This window comes from Ceratotherium simum, chromosome 33 (genome assembly GCF_057802395.1).
Source record: "Ceratotherium simum simum isolate JZ-2026a chromosome 33, ASM5780239v1, whole genome shotgun sequence".
Lineage (NCBI taxonomy): Eukaryota > Metazoa > Chordata > Mammalia > Perissodactyla > Rhinocerotidae > Ceratotherium > Ceratotherium simum.
In genome coordinates this window covers 15,170,499-15,187,501 of record NC_141932.1, presented here as the reverse complement: position 1 = coordinate 15,187,501, position 17,003 = coordinate 15,170,499, and the positions used below count along the sequence as shown (strand labels likewise).

General features: G+C 52.7%; 1 protein-coding gene across 1 annotated transcript; it reads right to left on the bottom strand.

Moving 5' to 3' along the window:
- Positions 1-5,294: 5,294 nt before the first annotated feature.
- Positions 5,295-15,731, bottom strand: SLC1A5 (solute carrier family 1 member 5). Its single transcript, XM_004440183.3, has 8 exons — positions 14,541-15,731; positions 12,181-12,223; positions 11,710-11,757; positions 10,736-10,902; positions 8,696-8,929; positions 7,891-8,085; positions 7,630-7,764; positions 5,295-6,124 (listed from the first exon to the last, which is right to left on the bottom strand). Exons 1-8 carry the CDS (start codon positions 15,101-15,103, stop codon positions 5,890-5,892), a joined length of 1,620 nt encoding a protein of 539 aa, XP_004440240.1. The 5' UTR covers positions 15,104-15,731; the 3' UTR covers positions 5,295-5,889.
- Positions 15,732-17,003: the final 1,272 nt, after the last annotated feature.

Genomic DNA, 17,003 nt, shown 5'->3' with positions numbered 1-17,003 from the left:
GGCTGTGTGCACCTGTCTGTTGAGACCACAGGCTCCGTGGTGGGTGAGGCCCGGGTTTAGACCGCAGCCGGCTGCTTCCTCCCTCGGGGTGAACTGGGGCGGCATGACTCTGCCGCTTTGCACCTGGGAAATGGGGGTAACGATGGCCCTCAGCCCCAGGGTGCTGGGAGGCACTTGGGTGGTAGAGAGGCCGGAAGTCAGGGCTGGCTTGCCTCCTGGCTTTGCCACTAACTTGCCTTGTGACCTTAGGCAAGTGGCTGCCTCTCTGGACCTATAGATTGGGTGGGGGGCCAGGCAATATTGCAGAAGGGGAAAGCCCGTGGAGGAGGCTTCACAGACCAGCAGGGCGAGATAAATGCAAATTTGGGCCCAATCTCCTGAGACTCCACGTCCTGACCTCTTGTAACCCAGCCTCTGTTTTTAACACCTGAACCCGTGAATGGCTTCCAAAGAGACTGTTGGGTTCCCATAGAGCATTCTGGAAACATATGGGGACAGTTTGGGTTATCGCTGTGATCAGACGGTGCTCTTGGCTCTTGGAAGGCATGGCCCAGGGATGGAGATGTCTTATAATATATGCCCTGTCCCGTGTCACATGCAGTTTTAAAATGTCCCATTGGACATTCATGAAGGACAGGTGACATCCAAAATATTTTGCAACTGGTACAGTCATAGAAATTAATATATAAATCAATATATTCATCAAATTTTGAAAATATTTCTCTTTTTATTCTCCAAATAATTGAAATGATCTATCTACATAGACATATTTCTTTAAATCATTTGCCAAGAACAGAAGCTGGAGCTCAAATTATTCTCAGGTTATTGGAATGATTTTGTTTTATTTAGAAATTGTGTGATTTCTTGATTGACACAGCTGTATATACATGTATGTGTATATATATAGATAAAATAACATGATATATATATATTAATTTATTTAAAATAACCATGCCTTAGCTGTGATTTGATACGAGAACCACCCAAACACTTCTAGCAACTTCCCATTAAATTGAGAATCATTAGATGGCTTGGGATCTCAATAGATAACTTCTCTCTTGTTTTTTTTGGTGAGGAAGATCAGCCCTGAGCTAACATCCGTTGCCAATCCTCCTCTTTTTGCTGAAGAAGACTGGCCCTGAGCTAACAACCGTGCCCATCTTCCTCCACTAATAGATAACTTCTCTTAGCATCGACCACGGTGTTTTATTTTCTCCTCTCTTTGCTGTTCTTGAGCTAACAGCAATTACTTTAAGAACTTGCCTAGCTTTTATACTGTCTGACGATTTGGTATATTCGATATCTTCATTATTGACTAAGTAATGATACGACAGAAAACCCATCACTACAATTAACTTGAATGAATGAGTTTATATTAGAATACATATTATTGAATTTTACTGCTTTCTGTCTCTCTCTCTTTTTTTTTTTTTTTGGTGAGGAAGATTGGCCCTGAGCTAATGTCTGTTACCAATCCTCCTCTTTTTGCTTGAGGAAGATTGTCACTGAGCTAACATCCGTACCCATCTTCCTCTATGTTGTATGTGGGACGCCTCCTCAGCATGGCTTGATGAGCGGTGTGTATGTTCCCCCCTGGGATCCGAACCTGTGAACCCCAGGCCGCCAAGGTGGAGCATGCGAACTTACCCACTACGCCACTGGGCCGGCCCTCCCCCCTCCCCACCCGCTTACTGCTTTCTCAATTACTCTTGTACTATTCACCAGCCAGAAGAGAAGTATTTCAATATTTTGAAATACATCCATACTAGGGCATACTAACTCAATTTCAGCCTTACTTGGAAAAACCTGGTTAAGAATTATCTGAACCCACAACCTAGCTCTCTCGTCATGCAAACACAAAGTCCTTTTGATGAGGTTTTACTAGGTTCTGAATTTTCCAGGAAGTGCCACTACCATGCAAAATGAGGGGAGCTGGTATGTTTTGTTCAAAACTTGGCCAAGGATCGTCAACAATTTTAGAAAACCACATTCTGTACGGCTCTTGGTAACTAGACGTGGGTCTCCATCCGTGCTGGGAGCTGCTGATGGTACAGGTGTAAAGGTCTGGCTTTCTCCGTGGGTTCTGGGGAGGTGGCCCCACGTATTAGCATGTTGAAGTGCATGTTATAAATTATTATCCTTTTACTTTTCCTTTTTATTACAGTTAGGGCAATATAGAGATTGTTTTTATTTTTTTTATTTTTTTTTTAAATGGATAATTTTCACTTATTTTTTTTAATTAATTAATTAATTTATTTATTTATTTATCTTTTCCCCCAAAGCCCCAGTAGATAGTTGTACATCCTTCTAGTTGCTGTATGTGGGACGCGGCCTCAGCATGGCCGGAGAAACGGTGCGTCGGTGCGCGCCGGGGCCCCAGCAGCAGAGCACACGCGCTTAACCACTAAGCCATGGGGCCGGCCCTAGAGATTGTTTTTAAAATCACGTGCAGGAGCCAGCCCTGAGGGCCTACCATTTCCAGTTCGGGGCACCCCACTTCGGCGGTCCAGGTCCGGTTCCTGGGCACGGAACCGCACCACTCGTCTGTGGGTAGCCGTGCTGTGGCGGCGGCTCACACAGAAGAACCAGAAGAACTTACAACTACACACAACTATGTACTGGAGCTTTTGGGGGGGAAAGGAAGAAAAAAGGAGGAAGATTGGCAACAGACGTTTAGGGCGAATCTTCCCCTGCAAAAATAAATAAATAAAATCGCATGCAGGTGGGTTATATTATCTGTGAACTTCGTTTCAGGAGAGCCAAGAGGACTTTCCCAGAGCTGACATTCAAGCCAGCACGTGCGCTGGCGTGGCCATGCGGGTGGTTAAAACATGAAAACATGAACCTGTGGATTATTAATCTGTTGGTAAATGATTCATGGATGCAGTGTATTGTGTGTAAATGATACCTCAATAAGGTTGACCCCAAAACGGCAGGTGTGGGGGGGAGTCCAACAGGCCTAGAACGTTGATCTGTCTCCAGGAGAGACAATCTGAGTCATTACCTGCCCCCCGTCCCCCCACCCCATAGCGGCGGAACTCAGGCGCAAGCCCCATCCTGGGCCAGCCGGAGCCGTCCCCCTTGCAAGCCAGCCTCCTTGGAAGGAGCAAAAGGGGCGTCCCAATAATAGGCGCGGGTGGGGCAGTGGGGAAAGGAGAGGGAAGTGGAAACTAGGCCCCAGGGAGTGGCCATCCAGGCGCTTTTTCTTCTGCTCTGATGTAAACCATCATAGTGGCCTCTGGGTGAGGCATGTCAGGGCCATTGTCACCAGAGGGTGAGACTTGGCAGCGCCTGCCAAGGTCACATAGCTGGCAGGTAGCAGAAGCGAGACCTGACACAGGGTAACAGGCTCTTACGGCCCAGCAGCTCTGCGGCTGGAACCCAGTGCATTCACTGCAGATATTTATTGAGGACCTACTAAGCGCCAGGCCCTCTGCTGTGCTCTGGGCATGCGGCAGTGAAGGGGACAAAGGTGGCCTTGTGGAGTGCACATCCCCGTGGGGACCAGGTCTGGGAGCCACTTAAGCCCCTGGCCACACCGAGGCGGCTTGAGATGGTTCCAGTCTTTCTATATGACCCGGATCAGCGTTTTAGGCAAATTAGTGGCATGTGCCCAACAAATTTAAAAAATGGAATAGAAAAAAATGGGTAAGTATTTTTTGGTGGAAATTGGCCCACGTACACATTCTTTGTATATACACATATTGTATATATAGATGGTATATGCAGTATATTACATATGTAGGTATGTATCTCTTTAAACAGGCTTCCCTCATAACCTAAATCTAATCCATTCCCCACAAAGCATTAGATAGAAAATTTGGGGATAAACTACTTTAAGTGGGGAAAATAGTGCACTCCCAGCTTCAACCAAAAACCCCAACCGATTTCCCCAAATATCATTAAACACTCTTATTAAACACTTATATCACACACACCCCCCAAGGATTTTGGCATAAGAAGCATTGAAAACACCAATTACTTAATTATTCAACACTTCACGAACTCATTAGTGGCTATGTCTGTGTGCCATACACAACAATTTTGCAGAATCAAGATATAAATTATATTTTCCTTGCAAATTGCAACGATCATGAGATGTAACTAAATAAACTGAAAAAAGATGCTAAACATACTTGATACCATCTATAATTGGCCCTGGATCGGTGGAGCCTCCAGGCACCTGGCAGAGGTCTACACAGGGACCTAGGGTGCAGGACATAATATCAGCTATGTTTAACATGCTTCAACAATGCACAAGACAGGATCCTGCGAGAACAGGGGAGCTGCCACGGGTGCCATCCACATCCAGGACTCCCACAGGACTTAAAACAGTTGCACAGCAGGTTTTGGATTGAAGTAACAAATTTTGGGTTAAAAAAAAAAGAGCAAGTCATTTTTGGGACTATTTGAATTGTGAGAGTTAAGATATCAAGGAATACCTTCCTATGGAGGTGGTTACAGTGGAAAATGGATTTATCTGGAGTTGTAAAATATTTTTAACTTGAAGGTAATATACATAAGATAAAATGCACACATCTTAAGTGTACAGGTTAATTACATATTCCAAGTGTTTACATCTGTGGAAGCATCACCCATATCAAGACAGAGAACATTTGCTGTATCATGGAAGGTTCCCTTGTGCCCTCTCCCAGTTAATAAATCACCCTCTTGAGTCACCACCGTTCTGATTTTTCTCACCATAGACCAATTCAGCCTGTTCTAGACCTTCACATAAACGGAGCTATAAAGTATGTACTGTTTCCAGCTTCTTTCACTCAAAATATTATCTGCGAGATGGATCCAAGTTGAGCATGCCAACACTTGCTTGTTTGGCTAACTGTCCATCACATGAATGATTATACCAATTTATCCAATTGATTCGTTTCCAAATTTTAGCAATTACACAAAGAGCAGCTATAAACATTTATGTACCAGTTTTTGTGTGACCAGAAGTTTTTATTCCTCCTGGGTAAATACGAGGAGTGGGACTCATGAGCTGCAAGGGAAGTATATATTTTAACTTGATAAGCAACTGCCCAGCAATTTCCCAAGTGACTGGACCATTTTGCATCCCCACTGGCACTGCAGGGGCTCTGTCCAGTTGGCTCCAGCCTCATCAGCACTCGGTACTGTTTTTGTTGTTGCCAGGCCAACAGGTGTGTGTAACGGTATCTCACTGTGGTTTCCAATGGTGTTGATGAACACACAGATTTCAATGAAGTCCAGTTTATCTGTTTTTTGTTTTTTTCTGTGTGGTTAGTGCTTTCAGTCAAATTCTTACAAACATCTGATTAGATATACTTGACAATTTTATTGCTAAAAAATATCCTCTGGAGTGACTGTAATATTTGTCCTCAGTCTCCCCCCAGGGTTTCTGGGAGCGTTTCTGTTACTGTGGAGGGAACAGAGGGCCTGGGGACCAGGTGCGAGGTACCATGGAGTCATAGCGCACACACGCACGCACGCACGCACACACAACTAGAGCCACAGCCGCCAGAAAACCAGCAAAAGAGCTGGCAACCTGTCAGAACATCCTTCCTCTAAAGAGAGCAGAATTCCGCGCGGTGACCTGTGCCACGTCCTGAGACGGGGAGGCCAGGCAGGCTCCCGGGATGGGGCGTGGAGGACGCTATTTCTCCATCTTGCTGTTTCCGAGCCTTGCACAGGGACAGGATTTGAGGACTGGGAGGACTGGGGAGACACACTCACACACACAGACACATACACCCAGGAGCAAGGCCTCTCAGATCTGACATCCAGGAGGGAGGCTCTCCGGAGTGTGTGGGCAGGGCCCCCAGAGGCCCAGTTTGTCCGTTTATCCGTGTCTCCTGATGCCAATGTCTCTCGGGTGCCCCCTATCCGGGCAGGGAAGGTCCCTTCTGGGGTTTACATGACTGATTCCTTCTCGCAAGTGTCAGCATCGCCAGCGGGTCCCGGGCTGTGTTTGAGGAGGGGGTTCCCCTCCTCGGTGGGGACCGGCAGTGGAGCCAGGGGCGCCTCACTCTTCACCTGGATCAGCTCCGGGACCGAGCTCTGCGAATCTGTACGATCCACATAACTCTGCAGGAGGCCCGCCCCAAAGGCGTCACCTTCCACGTTGAGGATGGTGCAGGTCCGGTCCCTGCAGGAGTGACGAGGAAGGGAGGGGGAGGGGTCAGGGCCCAACCCTGGAATCCTGAAGTCCCCATCACGCCTTCTTCACGGAACCCTCGGAGACCCAGTAGCTCACGCCTCCCTCCTCCCAGGGTCCCAAATAGCCTTTCCTCCTAGAACCTCAAAGATCTTTTCATCTAGAACCCCAGAGGCTCCTTACCTCCCTTCGTTCCCCCGGAATCCCAAAGTGTCCCATCATACTTCCTCTGCCTGTGAACCCCAGAGACCTCCTCCGCCACCATCCCTGGACCCCAGTCATCCTTCTTCCAACAAAACACAAGATCCGTTTCTTCTGGAACCTCAAAAAGTCATCCCTCCCTTTACTTGGAGACCAAAAAGACCCATCCAGCCCTCCCCTTCTCCCTGAAATACTAAATTCTCCTCCTCAGAATCTTAAGGATCTTCCTCTCCCTTCATACTTCTGTGTGTCTGTGTGCCATTTTAGAAAACTGAGCTATAATTCACACACCATAAAATTCACCCTTTAAAAGTATACAATCCAGTGGTTCTTCGTATATTCAGAGTTGTGCAACCATCACCACTTTTTAGTTCCGGAATATTTTCATCACTCCAAAAGGAAACCCCCACACCCATTAAGCAGTCAGCCCCCATTCCCCCCTCCCCTAGCCCTAGGCAACCACTCATCTACTTCCTGTCTCCAGATTTCCCCATTCTGGACATTTCATAGAAATGGAATCCTACACTATGTGGTCCCTTGTGTCTGGCTTCTTTCACTCAGCATGTTTTCAAGGGTCATAGATGCTGTAGTGTGTATGTATGTATCAGTGCTTCATTCCATTTTACGGCTGAATAACATCCCATTCTATGGATATTTGACATTTTGTTTATCCATTCATCAATTGATGGACATTTGGGTGGTTTCCACCTGTTCCATATTACGAATAATGCCACCATGAACATTCGTGTACAAGTTTCTGTGGACATGTTTTCAATTCTCTTGGGTATATGCCTAGGAGTGGGATTGTTGAGACGTACGGTAACTCCATGTGTAACTTTTGAAACCAAACTGTTTTCTGATCTTTTCTGCTCTTAATAGCTTTACCGTAATAGCTAACAATGATGTAGCATTTACTACTGTTCTGAGTAGTTTTTCTAAGGGGGTTGCATGTATTAAGTCATCTAACTATTCTCTCCATTTTACAGACAGAGAAACTGAGACACAGAGGGATTAGGTGCCCAAGGTCATAATAGCTGGTAATGGTGGCTCTGGGATTTAAACACAAGTAGCCTGGACAAAGTCTGCTCTCTTAACCACTCCGGCATGCTACCTTCCTGGGGTTCCTCGTAGAACCCCAAAGATCCCTTCCTGCCCTCTTACTGGAACGTTCCAGGTGCCATCCCCCTTCCTCTAGAATTCCTTCCTTCCTCTTCTCTTCTGCCCAGGGGCTTTCCATGACCCTCTTGCTCATCCTCTTTCCCAGGAGCCCCCCTGAACCCCAAACCCGCACTCACACCAGCCAGTCCACAGCCAGGATCAAGGAGATGTCGTGAACCGGGAGACTGACAGCTTCGAGGATGATGGCCAGAGTGAGGACCCCTCCAGCCGGGATGCCGGCCGCACCCACACTGGACGCTGTGGCAGTGACCCTGGTGGAGGGGAGGGGAGGTCAGGGAGAGGCTGCCACGGGGTCGCTGCTCCCCCCAACCTGTGTCTCTTCTCAGGGGAAGGGTCTGGTGGGTCGGAGGTCCTAGCCGCAGCCACCCCGCACTCACAGGATGGTGATGATCTGCACGAAGTCCAAGGATCGCTTGTTGAGCTGAGCAATGAACACCGTGGCCACGCACTGGAAGAGGGCGGCACCGTCCATGTTGACAGTGGCCCCGATGGGCAGGATGAAGCGGCTGATGTGCTTGGACACGCCGTTCCTCTCCTCCACGCACTTCATCATCAGCGGCAGCGTAGCGGAGCTGTGAGGGACCAGAGCTGGGTTAACTCGAGAGGCCGCCCGGGCCTGGCCCCGCCCACCGTTCAAGCCCCGCCCACAGCACCCCGCCCTGCCTCCCTGGTCCTTGGCCCAGGCCCCGCCCACACAGCCCAGCATCCCTGGTCCAAGCTCCGCCCACCAGCCTAGAGCCCTGCCCCCAGCATCCCCTCACTGACCACACCCCCTCCCATTATCCACCAATAAGAGACCTCGACTAAGAATTACTATGCTCTTTTGGGGATGCTGCTGCAGGGAGGGTGGGGTTCTGAGGGGACAGGGCCCGTAGAGACGGACGAAATACCTAGGAGAGGTGGGAGGTGCTCCCAGAGGTTGGATCAGGGCTGGAGCACTAGAGTCCCCAGGGCAGGGCCTTGGGGGGAGGAGGGGTTCTCAGGAAGGGAAAGAAGAAATCTCGAAGGCAGTGGTTTCCTAAGTTGGTGGGTGGGGTCCAAGACCTCATGAGAAACTTATGACAGCAGGGCCCCTGTACCCAGATCCAATGTCCCCAACACAAAATTCCAGGGGTCTTCAGACATCTGATGCCCGCTCCAGGCCCCTTAGCTTAAAAACCCGGGTCTGCCCCAAGGCCGCACCTGGAGGAGGTCCCGAAGGCAGTGGCCAGCGGCGTCATGATGCCCCACAGGAAGCGGTAAGGGTTTTTGCGCGTGAAGATAAAGTAGATGAGGGGCAGCACCAGGAGCCCGTGGATGGCGTGGCCCAGCAGACAGCACAGGATGTATTTGCCGAGACTGGCGAACAGCAGCCCCACGTCCTCCATCTCCACGATCTTGCCAGCCACCAGGAACAAGATGCCCACAGGGGCGTACCTAATTACCCAGGAGACAGATGGCTGACTGCCCACGTGCCCCCTCAGGGCCGGGCACTGCGCTTGGCACACGGCCTGACCATTTCCCAGCCTCCCTCGCGGTCAGGAGGTGCCCAGAGCAGTGCGTGCTGAGGTTTGGGCACCTCCCCTGCCATCCCCCGTGCTCTCTCCTCTTGAAGATAATGCAGCCGGGAGATCAAAGAAGCTGAGATTCATCCACTGCCCCTTGGAGTAGAGTCACCAATCAGATTTGGACTTAACACACGGGCGAGAAAGAAACATCCACCATGCATAAGTCATTTACATTTTCTGGGCTCGTTTGTTATAGCAGCTGGTATGACTTAAACTAATAACCTCTCACCACGTCCTGAAAAATAAAAAGACCGTGGCTCATGTCTTAACAACTCCCAGGTGTGAACCATTTATGTGCCCTTGAACGTGACTGAATCTTCCCCACAAACCCACGAGGGAGCTCCTATTTTGAATCTCCTGCAGCTATCATGGAATCAGACAAAACCTAATAGGTCTGTAAACCACGGACGATAATGCCACCAACCTCACAGGAATGTGGGGAGGATGACATGAGACTCCAGTTGAAGTGACTTGAGAGCTTTCTGTACACAATAAGTGATCTATAAACTTCAGCTGGGGTTACTGGCGCCTTCTCCTGGAGGGAAGATCCCGGGGTGCTCGTGTCTCCCAGCCAGGAGGCACCCCAAGATCACCTCCTTGTCTGCTTGCTCGCTATGGCTAGTTGTCCCCCAACTCCTTCTCCTCTTTAGCAACAGAAGAAAGGCGCCATTCCCCAGCCACCTGTGCAGCTAGCTTTGGCCAAATGCCCGAGTTCTGGCCAGTCAGACATGCCCAGAAGTTATACAAAGAAAGTACTTGATAAATATTAGCTAACATTGTTGACTGTAGGCATGCAATAGGGCAGCCACTGTCCCAAGAACTTGACACGTATGAACTCATTTGTGCCTGGTACTGCCAACCCCATTTTCCAGATAGGGAAACTGAGGCACGGAGGGATAAGTAACTTGTTGTAGGGCACACGACTGGAAGTGCCCACACACCTACCTGTGCATCAAAGAGTTTTTATTAGTCAAGGCGCATTCCATTCCCATACAGCAGCCTCTTAGATGTCGGCTGCCCTGGAATCGGGGTGGGTGGGGGTGTGGGATTCGTTAAAAATGCAGCAACCCTGACCCTTCTCCTGATTTCTGACCCTCTAGATCCAGGTAGGTCCCGAGCATCTGTGTGAGATGGTGTGGAGATGAGACTGGGGGAGGGGACAACGGTGGCGGCCTCTGCACAGGTTTTTCCCCCTGATCATCAGGGGTCATTTAACAAAGCTCATAACAATAATAATCGTAGCCACCATTAAGTAAATTCCAGTAGGTGTCAGATATTTAAAGCCTTTTCTAAGTACCTTACCTATACCTCAGTCACTCATTTCATCTTCATGATAACTCGATAAAGCAGCACTATTTTAGATCACTGACCCAAAGGCAAACGCTTGATTCCATTTAAATCTCTAAAACTGAGATGGGTTAGCCAGGCTGTGGCCACAGCTCGGCTGTCTTTTTGTCACCTTCCAGTAAGATCAAGAAGGTGCTGGTATCAGTCTTAGCTCTCACGGAATACAGCATCGTCCTCGTTTTATAGATTGAGGCACAGAGAGGGTAAGTCGCTTGTCCAAAGTCACACAGCGAGGGAATGGTCGATGTTGGATTTGAATCCAGGCCATCTGGCTCCAAGGAGTGGATGGAGCCCTATCCCACAGCCCCGGCCCCTCTCCATCACCTACCACATGATCCAGGAGACCAGCACCATGGTGGCATCGTTGAAGGAGTTGAAGAAGCGGATGAGCAGCTCTCCCTCGGGTCCCAGCTTCCGCAGGGCCACGCCAAAGACGATGGCAAACACCACCAGGCCCAGGATGTTCATGCCCTCCACCTCACCTCCCACGGGCACCTTGGGGCAGGGAACAGATGGCGCCGGGAGGGGCGTGCTCAGTCACCCTGCACAGTCACTGAGGGGGCCTGTCCTGGGCACTGCTGGGACCCAGCAGAGACAAGACGGCTCCTCAGGCCCCTTCCTCCCACGGCTCACAGTCCAGGCCCAGGGGAAACAGGCCTGTGGCCAGGGACCACCCAGAGTGGGCAGGGCTGGAATGGGGGCCCCAGGGGAGTGTGGGAACCAAAAGGTGGATGCCACCTTGGGGGGTAAGAGGGAACCAGGGAGAGCTCCCTGGAGGAAGAGACTGAGACCCGAAGAACAGGAGGGGTAAACCAGGTAAAAAGGGGTGGTAGAAGGTTCTAGAAAGAGGAAACAATGTGCAACAGCCTAGAAATGAGAGCAACTTGGGCATTCAAACAACACAAAGAAATCCACTGTGGCTGCAGTGGAACGAGCCAGGCAGAGTCAGAAGATGAGGCTGGGCGGGTGGCTGGGCAGGGGCCTGGGCTTTCTTCCGAGGGCACTAGGGAGCATGACAGGCCTTGAGGCAGGGGAGAGGCAGGCTCAGGTCACGCTTTGGAAAAACCACTTGGGCTGCCAGGCTGAGTGTAAGTGGGGTAGGGAGAAGAGGGGGCAAAATGAAGATTCCAGAAAGGCAGAGAAGACAGAAATCAGGGAGGGGCTGCAGCGAGTTTTAAAACACATTGCACAGCAAATGTTATAAGACCCAGAGGGCCCAAAAGGCTGGGGTAGGAACCAAATGGAAACACCACAACAGTGGGCCAAGGGGTGGGGCCCCACCCTGCCCTTTCCTGCTCTCACCTTCACCTGGGTTCCGTTGATCCATATCTGTTCATAGGAGGTGGCATACTGTGGGTGGGGTTGGGAAGAGTCAGTGTCAATTGTCATCAAGGTTCCCCCACCCCATGCTGGCACTAACAATGCTCAAAGCCGGCCCTAAGCATCCCTTAAACACAATCTCATTTCATCTGGCCAGCAGGCCTGCTGAGGCAGGACTATTCAGACCCCCAAGGCTCAGAGAGGTAAAGGCACTTGCCCAGGGTCACACAGCTAGAATTAGAACCCAGAGGGGACTTGGAACCCATATTCTCCGTTCTCGATGAGGGGCATGGATGGGTTTCAGAGGTCACCCAAGAACCCTGTAATATCATGGCCTGTAAATATGTGGGCATGTGCGTTTTTCCAGTATCACCCCAAAATCAGGCACCAAGAGGCTGCAACAGGCTGTCTCCCTCCCTGCCCACCCCCTTAGGACACCCCTTGAGGACTCACTGAGCGGAAGGCCGCGGACACCAGGTTGGAGGGGAAGATATTTCTGCAGAGACAGACATAGGGGGGTTTATTAGATACCACAGAGGGAGGAGATGGGGGATGCTGGGGGGCTGGGTTGGCCTCCTGGGGTAGGGAGAACCTTGGAGGCACGGTTTGCACCCAAATGTGGCCCCCACCTGTGCCCCAGCCAGGTTCAGTCACGCAGTGTTGGCCCTGGGCCCGCACACCTTTCCAGGGTGTGGGGGGTCTGAGCTGTCTCCCGGGCTGGCATTCTGGCCCCGGGGGATTGCAGAGCAGGGGTGAGGTGTGCTGGTTCCCAAGGCGGCCCAGGGCAGGGTCAGCCGGGGCCTCAGCTCCACCCCAAGCAGCAAACTTAATACTGTGGCCGTCTTGCATCAGCCACTTCCTCCTGGAGGGCTGTGGCCCGAGAAGAGGGCTGGCTGGGGGCTGGCTGGGGGGTGGGAGGGTGTGGGTGTGTTGGAAAGCGGTGGTGAGAGAGGGCGACAAGGGATGGCTGTGTGTGTCATGAATGTGCATCTTCAGTGAGCAGCAGCATGCATTATACCCCAGAGCCTGGGAGGGAGTCAACAAGTGCCTCGTGTGTCTCAGAGTGAGATGAAAATAACATCAAACACGCCTACAGGCGCTGTGGTAAATGCTTTTCATAAATCCACTCGTTGAATGCTCACAACAGCCCTCAGGGGTACACACTATTATCCTATTTCCAGAAAAGGAAACTGAGGCACAAAAAGGTACAGAAGCTTGCCTGGCCAGGGAGTGGCAGAGCTGGGATTTGAACCCAGCCATCTGGCTGCCTAGTCCTAACCACTGAGCATGCTCCCTCCCACCACAGATGTGGGTATACAGCTGTTGCCGTGGGTCCGTACACAGGGTGTCAAGTGTTGGTATCCGCTTGGGGGTGGTGGGTTAGTCTTCAGAGAAGTGGAAAACTGTTGGTGTGCAGCCACGCAGGTGTGTGAGGTTGTACGTGCTCTTGAGCGTGTGTTTAGGCAGTGCTCAGTGTGTTGGTGTGGTCGGTGGTATCAGTGAGTGACTGTTTGTGCTAAAGCGGTGTTAGTATCCAGTGGGGTGTGTGTGACAGTGGATGCACACCGATGTGTCTGTGTGACATGTCCCAGCCGTGACTGTCTGTGTGCCTGTGTCCGGCTGTGTCAGTTGTAAGGTTGTGCGGCTCTGAGATTCCCAGCTAAGTCTCCCAGCGGCTAGCTGAGCGTGAGTTGTGTACGTCTGTTTTGGCACCACACGGGGGAAGCCTGTATACACAAACAGCCTTTGAGTGGGTGTGCCTGTCTGCAGGCTGGCCTGGACCCACCCGGGCCAGCCAGGGCTGGGCCACGACCCAGCTAATCTCCCCCAGCCAGGAGGCGCCCACCCACTGCCACTTCTAGACACCAAGCCTGCCCCAGTCTCACACCTCTGCGGCACTGATGTGCCGGGAGGCTGGGGGAACCCGGTTCCCTGACTCATCATTTCCTCCTCCCACTTCCAGGAAGTCCCCGACCAACCTGGATACACTGAATCAGCAAGCCCCCGAGGCAAGGCCACGTGGACACCGCAGTCTGCCCTCCCTAAAAGTGGGGAGAGCCATTCTCGGGGGGGTGAGGGGAGAGCAGAGGCCAGAAGGAAAAGAATCTGCACCTTTTCTAACCAGCCCCCTTCTGGGCAGCCTAGTTGGGGGAAGCCCAGACAGAGAGAGGAAATGGGATGGAGAGTCAGTGGAGGCGGCAGGATTTACCAGGAACATATAAAAAGGGAAAGCCACCAGAGCCCCGCTGACCTGGGCGGGGAAGGGAGGCTGAGAAAGAACCTGGCTGCATCAGGGTGATGCATGGTGTGGGGAGCCTGGCACTGGGAAGCGGGCTCGGTGGGGGTCCCTGGGATCTCCCCAGGTCCTCCAGGGGCTCCTTACCCAGAGGTCTCAAGCCCTCTGGCCCTGGACTCAAATCTTTATCCAGAAGCCCCATCCTGGGCCCTTAGCTGTCCAAAAATCCCCACCCCTCACAGGAGAGACCCTCTTATGTGTCCCAAAACCGCAAAGCATTACTCTTTCTTCTCGCTCTATAAGACTTCCTTGCTTATCCCCTTCACATGGGGTCCCACTTATGTCCCCAGGTCCCCACATTTAGAAGCCTCCTTCCCCAGAAGTCTGCCCTCACCCTTCTGTACCCTGACCCCTAAGGGGCCAGGGCTTCCCTCACCATCCCGTCGCCGTCTTCCTGAGGCCCTGGGGATGTCCCGGCCCTGGAAGACCCAAAGACCCCCTCCTGTCCACGTGGCCACTCCCGCCACCGCTAACACGCATCCCCGTCCCCCCTCTCCACGGGCGGGCGGTGTCTGACCTCACAAGATCCAGGAACGAATCGCGCACCTCCTTGCTGGGGGGGGCCTCTTCCGTAGCGCCCGTGGCCCCGACCGAGGCGTTGATGGCGGCGAAGGCGGCGCCCGGCTTCAGGGCCAGCGCCAAGCCCACGCCGAGCGCCGACGCCAGCAGCGTGGTGACCAGGAAAAAGAGCAGCGCCCAGGCGCCCAGGCGGCCGAGCGCGCTCGGGTCCAGGCTGGCGGCGCCGCCGACCAGGCTGCACACCACCAGCGGCAGGATGATCATCTTGAGCAGGCGCAACAGCAGCTCGCCGGGGAAGGCGAAGGCCGCCAGGCGCGCGGGGCCCAGCGCTCCCGCGCCCCCGGCCCCGGAGACCCCCAGCCCCAGCGCCACGCCCGCCACCACGGCCGCCACCGTCAGCAGCACCAGCAGGTTGGCACGAAGGCAGCGGCGCACCTTGTCCCGGGAACTGCCGCCTGTCGCGCCTGGGTCCTCTAGAGGGACCAACGCCAGGGCACCGTTCGCGGTGGGCTCCGCCGCCGCGAACCCCTTGGGGTCCCCCTTCGGCGGATCGGCCACCATGACGAACGCCCCGGGGGTTCCTTGGCGCCTGGAAGCTGGGAGCCCTTGAGGCTCCTTCCCAGGGCGCGCACGCTCCTTAGAACTGGGAGTTGAGTAACAGAGCCTGGAGGCTGGAACTTTGCAGGGTTCCTCGGAGTTCTGAGGTCACCGCGCCTCGGCTCCTTGGCTCCTGGAAGCGGAGCGTCCCAGATCCCGAGGCTGGGCGCTGGGGCTCCTCCGCTCTTCTAGGTGGTGTCCGGCGCCCGAGGGCTGCGAGTCGGGGGCACCTGGGTTTCTTGGCCCTGAGTGTTGGGAATACGCGAGTCTCTCAGGCTGGGACCCGGGGTCCTTGGCTCCGGAAGGCCGAAGGCGCCCAGGCGGCGGAGGTCTTCAAGAGGCTAGTCTGGTGGCGCAGATCCAGGACGCCTGGATCCGGGAGGCGGCGACCCGGAGAGCCTGGGTCCTGGAAACGGAGGGCTGGGGAGCCTGAGTCTGGGGGGCCGGAAGGCGGAGCTCCGGGAAGAGGAGAGCCAGGCTCTTGGGTCCGAGAAAGGAGATCCAGGTCCCTGGGGGGGAAAGCGCGGTCTGGGATTCCGGGAGGTGACGGCAGTTTTCCCCGAGCAGACCTCGCGGCCGCCGCGTGGCTCTGAGCCGGCTCGGCGGAAGCTGCGCGGATTAAGGCGGGGAGCGCGGCTCGAGAAGGCGGGGACCCACCGCGGCCGCCGATTGGCTGCGGGGCGCTCGGAGCCCTCCTGCGCGCGCGGGGCGGGGCTGCGGCCGGAGCGCCGCCAGGTCGCCCACAGAAGGCAGAGCAACAATGGCTCTGTCCGGGGGCGGGGCCTTGTGGGCGGGGCCCCAAGGGGGCGGGGCGTTAGAGGATGCTTTTTTTTTCCCGCCAAAGCAATGGGACTGTGGGTTGGAGCCGTTAAGCCGCCACGGTCCCCTGGCACGAAGATCTCCGGAAAGTGCAGGTGTTGCAGCGGTGGCTCATTTGCAAATCGACTCAGCCTGGAACTCCTCCTCCGCCCTGAATTCGCTCTTTCGTCGCCTCCCCGAACTTGAGTTCCTGCAATGTAAAATGCAGATCCCTCGCGTGATTGGTGTAAGATTTAAATGCGATGGAGTTATTTATTTAATAGTGTTAATAATTTTTAAAACAAGTGTTCCCGGGTCAGAGCCCCACACTTTTCAATTAATGGCAGTTATTACATTAGGATTGTAATCCACTCCCCCCTAGGTAAACATTTCCAATTCATCCATTAAAAATTATAATTCAATTTAATGACAGTGCTAATGCTTTTACAAATGCTTTCGCCACATATTTTCCCCCATATTTTATTATGAAAATTTTCAGACGTACAAAAAAGTTTAAAGGATTTTACAGCGATCGCCCATATACCCACCACCTAGCGTCTACAACTGTTTCACCATATTTCATTATCATATTTCTATCCATTTTCTCTCTATCCACCCATCCGTTCACTATCTTTTTTTGATACATGCTGAAATAAGTTGCAGATATCAGTTGTGGAAATTAATGAAAGAAATCTTAACTAAATTGGAGTCAGGAAGGCCTGTAGGGGGAGCCTCACGCCCTATCATTCATCGTTAATTACACCAACCAGGAAGAGACGGTCAGTTGCATCTTGGACAGGAAGTAAAACTACTTTACTACCGGAGGAAGATTTCTCTCCCCACCCAGCAACAGCCCAGCCAATGAGAATCGCTGTAGCTCAGCCAATGAGAAACACCACAGCTCAGCCAATGAGAAATGCCACAGCTCAGCCCATGAGAAATGCCGCAGCTCGGCCAATGAGAAATGCTGCACCTCAGCCAATGAGAAGCCATTGAGGCCCTGAACTGTCACTTTCTCCCAATGGACTTTGGTTTAGAACAGCCCCTCCCTACTCCCCCTTTTTCT